At 36.0% G+C, this 11,204-nt stretch overlaps 1 protein-coding gene across 1 annotated transcript; it reads right to left on the bottom strand.

Annotated features, from left to right (window-relative positions):
* Positions 1-251: 251 nt before the first annotated feature.
* Positions 252-9,987, bottom strand: LOC119571146 (TBC1 domain family member 14-like). The gene is made up of 11 exons (XM_037918590.1): positions 9,802-9,987; positions 9,125-9,257; positions 8,819-8,843; positions 8,253-8,429; positions 7,534-7,734; positions 6,982-7,195; positions 6,425-6,621; positions 6,221-6,227; positions 5,843-5,876; positions 5,637-5,694; positions 252-380 (listed from the first exon to the last, which is right to left on the bottom strand). Exons 1-11 carry the CDS (start codon positions 9,953-9,955, stop codon positions 252-254), a joined length of 1,329 nt encoding a protein of 442 aa, XP_037774518.1. The 5' UTR covers positions 9,956-9,987.
* Positions 9,988-11,204: the final 1,217 nt, after the last annotated feature.

The raw sequence follows: 11,204 nt of genomic DNA, 5'->3' as shown, positions 1-11,204 counted from the left end.
CTTATTCATGGTTTCTTTTCAGTTTGTAGTCAGATGCCTGAATCAGTTGTACTTGACCTACAGATTACACAGAATTAGATCTTGGCCAGCTACCCAACAGTCGCTCCATCCTCGTAGCTTCTTGGCCATTTGACCAGGGGAAGAGTGTAGTGTTTGCAACACTGCAAGATCACCATCACAGCAGGAATGCCCAATTTTGTTTTTACATGTGTATACTGACATCTAATGAAATGTAATAGTGTAGATGGCAGTTAGTTAACTAGCCCAAGCCAGTCCAGGCTCCCATTTTCCTTGACTGTAGGGCAGTCCAAGCTCCAAGTGTGAATGTTGGTATTGTCTTGCCCAATTACTTCACAAACGTATAAACCTGGTACATGTCTCTATTGGTTTGTAAATACATATGTAGAAGTGTATTTCTTGTTCATTTTACTTTTTAGTTATTTCTTTGCTAAGACATCAATCTGCTTCTTCACAGCCATGGAGGGTCCTTGTTTTTATTTGTATTTCTAGTGCTTTATCAGTTTAACTAATTTCACTTCAGCTTTTATTAGTTTGCCTCATTTTTTATTTAATGGGATCAAGAGGAGGTAGGCCTTGTAGTAATCCATTATGCACATTATTACCATGAACATTATCAGACTTCACAAACACCCCCTCTAAGCATATGTATTATCCTGTATATATTAAATTGATTTCAGTTGTTAAAATCTCATACCCCATCATAAGATTTGTTAGCTTTAATCAGTCCAGTAAATTTTTTTTTTTTTTTTTTTTTTTTTTTTTTGTGGGTAATGAAAGATTGCCCACCAAATCCTTTATGGTTAAAAAAGATCTTTCAACATTCAGATTCTTTTACATCTGTACTTTAACAAGACTTTCCACAAATATATTCCATATGGGTATCAAGCCAGTCTTTTTTTTTTCTTTCTTTATCCATCATTACAAATATCCAACTTATATGAACAAAAGATTTTAAACTTACTGCCCTTAAAAAAAAATTACAAGGAAAAAATGCAATTGGTTCAATAAATAGCACATAACAAAGCTTGTTTTATTTGTTATATAGACAAAGTCCTTCAGATGCAACAAGTATAAAATGGAACATACATGTGACAGCAGGTAAATACACTGAAGATCAGGCACAATGACACCATAAGGATGATGAAACACACACATTGTCACACATACAACTGGTACGTAAATATGGACAAATTCAATGGTTCTGGCAGTACAAAAATTGCTAATCAACTATTATACTTTTTTTCCTAGTACCTAATTCATAGTATACAATCTTTTCCTCTACTTTCTTCTCGATCAATGTTTTCTGCCATCATTCACATGAGAATTTTGAGCAAAAGTCTATGAAATATGGAGATTACACAGATAGCAATAATAACAGGTCTTCTGATACATCAATCTGAAATCGTATTATAATAAACAAGAGATTAAATAAAATGCATATAAAAAAAAGGGATATAAATTGATGTATTCTCTTCATAAAAAATTAATCCAATGTAAAACTATAAATTCTTGAAATACCATACAGCCTGTTCAGAACAAACAATGAGCTCAGACAATTCGCAATGTGTGAATACCAAGACAAAAAAAAATCTGACCACAAGCACCCTTATAGTCTTCTAAGGTTTAATAGTTAACCATCTGTAATCATGACTAGTTATCAGATATACAAATTAAAAAAAGAGCATTGTCATAATCATGCAGGCCAGAGTAATAAGCCAAAAGTCCACATAATCTGGATGGTTAGATATTTGTATATATATATATATATATTCAATGTTTATTTATACATATGCAGCATACATGTATTTAAAAAAAAAAAAAAAAAAAACCTGTAGAAGTGTATATGTGTATGTACTTATGAGTACATGTATATGCATGTGTGTGCATTTGTAATGACTAACTACATAGACAGGGGGAAGAAAAAAAAATGGAGTAACAACCTGATAACAGAGTCCTTTCGCAAAAACATAAATTGTAGTTGTAATAATTCACATTTCAGAATCACGACACACGACTCACACATAGGATTTTTTATTTTTTTTTCTTTTCTTTTCCTGAAGTCTATATTAATGTGAGAGGTTGGTTGTCTGCTTTGGATATAACAAAAAGCACAAAATCCAAACTACAGATTTTTGAAGTTGTGTACTGGTGAAAGGAGCTTAATAAATACCTTTTGCTTGTGTGTTTGTTTGTTTGCTTGTGGAGCAAACGTGTGAGAAAGTCCACAACAGCTATGCAATAACAACCCTTTTGTCAGGTCATGGTCAAATTTCAACACTACAATTTATTATTCATTAATCTCTGTTTGAAGTCTTATATATATATAAATTTTGTCTTGCTTGCTTGACAATAGATCAATACTTCTAAAAATGGAAACGTGTTCAAAAGTACTCCTAATGAATATCAAAATACAGATTATTACATTATATTCTGGACCACAAGATAATGATCTTTTTTTAACCTCTGGCAGTGAATTTACCATGAATATTAAACTGTCTCAAGCTCTTCAAATTCTATGATAATGCCTTAAGTAGAAATTATTCACTATTTGTTTCGAGGAACCAAAAACATATCCATACGGAAACTGCTGACTCCTCGAGATTATTTTAAGTTTATATATCACATCACTTTTTACAAAATTTGTAATCAAATAAACTAGAAATGTTTTTTCCAACTTTGATTCTCTATCGACATATATTAGAAATCCAATCTCTTTCACAGAAGATGAATCAATTATAAAAATCTACAAAATATTTACACAGTATACTCTATATGTCTCACTTCATTTTCTTTTTGTCTTCTAAACACTTACAAAACATCAATTTAAAAGTAAGATTTGGCCTGTCACAGATCTAAGTATGCCCTTGATCAAAAGACATAACAAGAGAAACTGCAGTAGTACTAGAAGTAACCTCACTACAGAACTTAGTTTTTTATATACCCTTTGCTTCACCTCTGACAAATGTACAAAAAAAAAAAAAAAATACCAAACGTTAACACACTCTGTGTAGAAAACAAGACGAAACGGTGATACAACAGGAGGTAAAACGACAAGCAATGTGTGTGGAGATTCAGTCACGCAGATCTGGGAAGTGCGAGGGTGTGGGAGAGGGGGGGATGATAAGAGATAAAAGGGAGGTGGGTGGGTGGGTGGGTAGGTGGGTGGGTGGGTGGGTGGGTAGGTAGGTGGGTAGGTGGGTGAGGGTGGGTAGAAATAGGGGTAGGGGGATGAAATGCCACTATTACACAGAAGGATGTGAATGTGATGATAAAGACCTCTGACTTTGCATTTAAAAGTCGTAACTTCTTTAACCATTACTGCTGGGTCACATGTATAGTTTGTCATGACAAACCACTTGATCTGCCGGGTACAGCTATATGTGTAGCGACGTGCTGAAGCAGGAAGTTCTCACTCCCAGCGGCAGGACAGATGCCAGAAATCACAAGTCTTTAACGCCAGGAGATTTCAAATACCATCACTGATAGATTAATAACCATAGCACAACATTTGCACCTTGGCAAAATTATGCAAAACTATTACTCTTACTGCAAATTTATATACAATTTTTACAAGCACAATAAAAGGGAAAACACAGATTATTAACTCCAATCGAAGCTGAAATCTCTAGCATCACATTTACATCATTCGCCATAATAAGAGAAGGTAGGGAGAGCTGACTGCTGTTTATAGATAATCGGTTAAACACATCTGCTAACCAGATTGAGAGCGGGGAAAAATTACATATATGTATGAAAGGCATATACTTAAAAGGTCTTGTTCATTTTCTTCCTTAAAATAATTATAAAAAAAAACAAAAACAAAAAAAACAAAAAGACGAATTCTAAGAAAAAAAAAAAAAAAAAAAAATAGAGCTAATCTCATAAGATCACTACAGTACATTTAACAATAACAACACATATCTTTGAGTAGAAAGGAGTGTACAGATATCTAGCCATACCTCACAATATGCATAACAATTAAGACGATTCGAGCCTTCCTGTGAGCCTACATCGTCACACAAGCACAGCACTAGGATTCGCAGTGACCTGTTCAAGTGCCACAGACAAATGCAGTATTTTAGTTCAAAGCATTTAGCATTGTCAGTATTGGTATTTTAACAGTGGCCCACTCAGCTCAGCCAATTAGTCTTTTTTTTTTTTTTTTTTTTCATTGCCACAGCATTGAATATCAGTGCTCTTGGCTCAAGAATCCTAATTCCACATCACCAAACAACTGATGCAAAGTTAAGACGAATCCTGACAAGATATAATATATATTTATATATATATATATATACAAACACACACATACACACACATATATAGCTTGGTATTACCTTCATTCCTTGTAAATATGTATCACGCATATAAGAATGGTCGTTTAGAATTACAATCGCTTAATCATGCTGTCCTTCAAAAGCAGCTTTTTTTGCAGGGGAAAGAAGGAGGAGGAGGAGGAGAGGCAGAAAGATGAAGAAGGATAAAATAGATGAGATAAGGGGGAGAGAAAAGGGTGAAGTAAGAGGAAGAGAGAAGGAATAGGGGAGAAACAGGGAAAGGGCATGAGAAGCATGGGAAGAGAAAGAAGGAAACGGGAAGCAGACGGAAATAGGGAGGTAAGAAGAAAGGAGGTGAATGGGGGGGGGGGGAAGGAAGGAAGAGGGAGTGAGTGAAAAGGAGAAGTTCATATTTCAAAAACCTAAATCACAGCTGATGTTGAAAAGTTAGATGATGAAAGTTATATGAAATGTGAGTATTTAATTATCACAGTTTTATATAAAAAGATGATTCAACAGATGTCTGAGTAAGGTGGATGACGTCTCTCATGTGTCTCCCTTTTCGTCTGCGCAAAAACGATCTTTCAATGTGTTTCCTTTGATTAAAAAAAAAAAAAAGAGAAAGAAAAAGATGAACAAATGAAAAAAATCAGAAAAGCACCGTTAACGAAAGGTACATCCTTAGCCTTCAAAAACCACTCTCGGCATTATCAGGAATATACGTTAATACCTTTTCCAAAAAGAAAAAAAAAACACTTCACACGTATTTCAAAAGGGAAATTCTTCTCAGTCAATTTTCACAATAATGTGGGCGAAAAAAATATCAGAAAATTATGATAAAGTAATTTTTGTGAGATATCTCATTAGCCATCTACACATTATGAGTAATGTTGAATATCTTCCTCACTCATTTCTTATCTAATATCTTCCTTATTAATATTTCTGGGTTAATCTCATAAAATATCAAAGAGAGGTAAAACCAAGCTACAAACAATAATAAAAAATAAAAAAAATGATGATAATAATAATAAAAATAATTATAATAATAATATAATAATAATAATAATAATAATAATAATAAATAATAATAATAATATAATAATAATAACAATAACATTTGTAACAATGATAATAATACGGATAATAACAATAATGATAATGATGATGATGATAATAATAATAATAATAATAATAAAAACAATAATAATGATAGTAACAGTAACCTTCACAATCCTAATAAAAGTAATTTTCTTGGCCAATCAAGTCATACCTGACATTCCTGTTTCATCGCCAGACATTCTCCATGTGACAGACTTACACTACATAACTATCACTAACCTGTACAAGCGTTTGGTCCTGCAGGTATGCCCCCATTAAGCTTATCAGATAGGAAGATCTGCAGCAATGTTTAAATATGAAAAAATAAAAAGATTGTTTATACTATATATTATATATATATATAAAAAAAAGGAGATATATCAAAAGCAGAAAAGAGCCCCCCTATTACGTTAAAGGGACATGGGAAGATGACGTAAAAATCTCACTTTTTTGCAGGTACCCAGTCATCGTCATCGGCTTCTGAACGAAACAGCGCAAAGGTGGGTTAAAGCATTGAGCTATGAATAATGCTTTGATGTATGAATGAAATGGAGTGTAATGATTTTGGCATAGGTTTCATATTTTACAGTATTCATTCAATATAACTGCTTGGTCTTTATAGAGAAATATAAAAAAAATATATACATAATAATAACAATCATACTAATAATGAAAGAGAATCAATTTCATTATAAAATAAGGAAACTCTCAACTACATATCATATTCTGACCAAAGTAAGATGACAAAATTACAAAAAATGTAGTCTCGATTCACTTTTAAAGTTTATATAAATACTCAAATACCGTAACAAATCAATACAAACTGTGAACCTGAATCAGATCATACAAAAATATTTCTTAACGCAAGAGAATTCATCAGACACTTCATAAACCTTTTCTCTCCTTAACTTTCCTTTCCAAGCTTTCTCAGTCACGGCCAAAAAACGCATATACACCACAAAAAAATCCACCAATAAATACAAAAATAATAACAATAAACTGCAATAAACATCGGCCGGAAATCATACTGAGTGACTGGCCGCGGCGTCCATGTGCGCTTGCAGGATCTGTGTGAATGTGCGTTTGTGGGCGGAGGTTCGGACGGATGCAATGGCTCGGAAGAGAGCGTCTGCGCCGAGGTCCTCTGGCAAGCGGGTGAGGAACTGAGCCGCAGTGGCAGTGCACTCCTGGTTGGTCAGGACCGTTTCATATAGTTTTAGAATGCCTGTAAAAATCAATGGGAATAAGCAAGCTGATAACTACACTCAACTCTCAGTGCACATATTTGCCTTAAAAGTGCTTTTGCCTGTCCTTAATACTAGAAAAATGTATGTAAAAAGGTATGTTGTCACAAGATGAATGCTAATGATCAAAATACTGTCACTGTGTTCCATTAAAAAGTAGCATTTTAATGCAGAAAACCTAAAATAAGAAAAAAGAATGGGGGAAAAAAAAAGGATATAGATCACCAAACATGTTCCAAAAATCAACTACTTCATGAATCTCTTACAAAGCCTAAGTTCCAAAAATCAACTACTTCATGAATCTCTTAACTAAAAGAAAAGAAAAAAACAAGAGCCCACACCCATGGCAGCTCTAAGCAGAAACTCTTCTCCGTCTCTGAGATAAACGTCCCATATTCTAACAGCAGCATCAATGGGTAACGGCCTTGAGAACACCGTCAACAGCCAGTCCAGGATGTAGAGGTCTGGCGTGACCTCAATGTTCCGCAAGTGCTCCGCAAGGTGTGGGAGATTAATAGCTAGGAGCTCCTCGAAGGCGTTGTAGTACGCACACATCTGGAGGGAGGATCTTGGGGGTTAGGTCACCTTCTCTCTCTTGTTCTTCCAATGTAATTAAAATTGTGAAACCTTTGCTAAGTGACTGTGCCTGCTATTTGTGATATATAAAACTAGGTGAATTTTCAACACAATTCCTCTTGGAGATATATGTATATGTATATATAATCAAGTTTAGCCCCAGGGAGATCTACAACAAAATGTGTTGCATAACTCAAAAGGCAACAGCTGAAGAACATAATGCTTTATAATCTACATGATAAATAAAAAAAAAGGGACAAAAATAGAAGGAAAGAAAAAAGATAGATAGATAGATATACACAGCAAAATGGTCTCACCACAGGCTGATCTACTCTGAAGAACGCCATGTGTGCCGGCCGATTGAGGAGGTTAGAGAACGCGATAAAAGCATCGGTCTCATCCATGTTGAGCAGCAGAGTGGCCGCTAGAAAGGACATGCCCTGTACATAGCCAACATCGGGACGGTAGCAGGCATAGGCCCCGAGGATGTTGTGAAGGGGATCGTGATAGGGTCCTCCCTGGAAAACAAAATTTATTGTGAGTCTTGAGAAAGAGATTCAGATCCCTTGTCTAGGTCTGTATTTCAAAAGAAAATTTTTAAAGACTATTCATGACAATTCCACGAATCAAAAACTCCAAGACATGCTGTACTTTTTTTCCCACCTTACACTTTTCAACAAAAAATAATGAATATCAAGAAGCATTTTATCCAAACACAAATCCTTACACCTACTTAAATAACTAGATATGACTATATATATAAAGAAAGAAAATTGTCATTATACAAAAAAACATCAAACACAAACATCAAACACAGACAGACAGACAGACAGGCAGACAGACACACACACACACACACACACCACACACACACACACACACCACACACACACACACACACACACACAACACACACACACACACACACACACACACACACACACACACACCAGCAAATCTACATACACACTCCTATCTACACACCACACCACAACGCCTGAACAAAACCACGCAATGAGAGCTTCCGCCAACTCACCTTCTGGAAGATACACAGGTTGGGAAAGGTTCGCGACACATCCAGCCGTATGAGGTCGATTGTGGCCTCCTGGTCCCCACAGTCACTCGTCACGTCCTCTTGACTGGCCATGCTTCCGCACTCACTCAGGCTGACCAGCTTCCTCGACCGACCTGCGAAGGAGGCAATGCGTGCAGTCTTAGGGACACAGTAATGGGGTTTTAAACTATCGCTATCTTGGTATATCATAGTTAATTAGTCATTAGTCACAACCATTCTCAGGAAGGCATTATCTTCCTTTTAAGTATTTGAAGATATTAAAATACAGTCATAGTATGGCAAAACAATTAGCAAGTACAACTGTGTGAAAAATATGTATATATGTATATAATATTTTTATATGTATATAAGTATGTAAATATATATATAATATAATATGATATAATAAAATACATGACATATAATAAAATATATAAAATATAATACAATATAATATAATATGTAACTGAATATAATATATATTATATAACATATAATATATATAAAAATATTATATTTTTTTTTTCTATTCCAAATATACCTCAGACCAAAATATAATGAGGACACATAATCCTGCAAACGTTACTCAACTGGCAGTTCATAAACAATCCTGAGAGCTACAAGTGTGAACTATCGTATACATCTGATCACAGAGGAGTGAAAAAATAACGGGTAATCACATTCCAGTTGCCCTGACTGAACTGGCAGTCTCTTGCATCGCAGTTGGAAACAAACCATCAGCCAAAATAAGAACCAATTTTGAGGGCTAGATTTAGCCCCTCTACCAACACGTAACATTACTAATCCTCAAACAAAACTAACGCTAGTACATCATGATAACAACAGTGCCTTACCTCTGGACCATGATGGTGTACAGCTGTGGCGTTATGTTGAGGTCATTCCCGATCGCCAGCTTCCACACCTTCCCCCTCACGCACGACGGAAGGCCCTGCCACCACAGCTCTCGGCACTTCTTTGTGTGTGTGCCTGGAAAATCATGGGGTATGGAGGACAGTGCTGTACAAGAGAGACTTTATAAATGCACAGAAAAAAATCTCACACATGTCCTCTTGGCTTATTTGTATTCATGAATACAAAATACTGAATTACACATGTATTTCTTCTTAGCCCACTGATGCCAAGGAGGAATGACAGATGTGCCATGTCCACTGTGAGTCTATGTTAATCAATCTTGTATACCCATAGCTAGCTCCACAAGTGCTTAATCACATTGACTCAATTACTAGTTCTGCCCATTACACCTATTTAACCTTTTCCTTGATTTCTGGAAAGATTTTTATTCATTTTTTGTTGTTAATAACATTATAGTAATCACAATGTTAATAATAACAGCATCAGTATTAATACCATTAGAAAACTATTGCTGAAAATTCAAGGATTGACGCAATCAGGTGAGGCCACACAAAGCCTACTGAGTGACCCCTAGTTGGCTGCAAACTTGCATTCTGTTTAGATATGTTACCAGAAGAGAGAGATTACAAAAATCATAATAAAAAAAATCCTACTTACATTGTGTCCCATTTTGGTAATATTTCGACATTCCAGGTTGTGACTGCTGCCGCCATCTGCTCTTCCAACCTCTGCTGGCTGGCCTGAGCTTTCTTCCGTTCCTTGGCTTCTTTTAACTCTGAAATTGAAGCGAAGAGTTCTTTACCTTGTCTCATATTTTAGACAGAAAATAGGACAAAGGGAGGGATAAGGGGATGTATTTTGAGAACTCATAGTGTGTTATGAGAGCAGCACTTGTAATATGACATTACCCCACACATAAATAAACTAAGTTGCTACCCCACACATAAATAAACTAAGTTGCTACCCCACACATAAATAAACTAAGTTGCTACCCCACACATAAATAAACTAAGGTGGCTAAAAGCACAATACCAATTCAACTATGATATCTGCATACTAATTCATAAAATAATTCAAGGTTTTCTCCACAGTGGCTATTGGGGTGACACAATCTGTATCCAAACACGACAGGTAAACTCTCTATATATCAAAAGATCACGTACAGACATAGGGGCACAGCAGAAAATAATGATTTGGAACCAATTACCTCTAAACATCAGAAATTTACAAAACTTACTTACAAAAACAAATTAAAAAAACATCTTTTAATTCCCAATGACATTAGGTTCCAAAACATAAGAAGCAAGACTTATATGCACTACTATTAATTCCATGTGTATCTTATATACATATATACTGAAAAATCACTCTCCCACCAACTCAGTAAACCTCTCACTCACTCTGGGAGATAACGACACTCTTGCTTCCTGTAATATCACACTTTTCATTTTCTCTAACCACACCAAGCCAGGAATCAATCAAACACATGCAATTAAATCAAGATTTGAGAGAAAGTGCAATAACGCAATTATTATCTGGCCACACGATCTTACAACGTGGCTTCACACTGCTAAGGTACTACAGAGGGAGGGGAAGGGGGGGGGGGGGGGGGGGGGGGGGGGGGGGAAGGATGGGGAGAGGGAAGTAGGGGGGGAGGAGAGAGGAAAGGTGAAAGGGGAAAGAGGAAGGGGAATGTGGGAAAGAAGATGGGAAGAAGAAAGAGGAAAACACGGAAAGGGGAAAAGAGAAAGGGAGAAAGGGAAAGGGAAAATGGGAAAGGGAGAAGGAGAATGGGGAAAGGAGGAAAGAGATACGAGGAAGAGGGCAAACAGAAGAGGGAAGGGAAAAAGGGAAGGAAAATGGAAAGGGGAAAGAAAGGGTGTGGAGGAAAGGGGATTGGGAAGGCAAGTAAAAAGAGAAGAAGGGGGAAATAGAAGTGGAGAAGGAAGTAATAGTCGGGCGGTAAAAGGAGGAAGGGAAAAAAGAGACATGAGGGGGGGAGAAAATGGGGGGAGGGGAATGAGCAAAATAGCGAAAAGGAAGACGAGAAAAGGGAAAGGA

This window comes from Penaeus monodon, unplaced genomic scaffold, assembly GCF_015228065.2.
Source record: "Penaeus monodon isolate SGIC_2016 unplaced genomic scaffold, NSTDA_Pmon_1 PmonScaffold_533, whole genome shotgun sequence".
In the NCBI taxonomy this organism is placed as follows: Eukaryota; Metazoa; Arthropoda; class Malacostraca; order Decapoda; family Penaeidae; genus Penaeus; species Penaeus monodon.
Note: the sequence above shows the minus strand (reverse complement) of the source record. Positions and strands in the feature narration are given on the sequence as shown.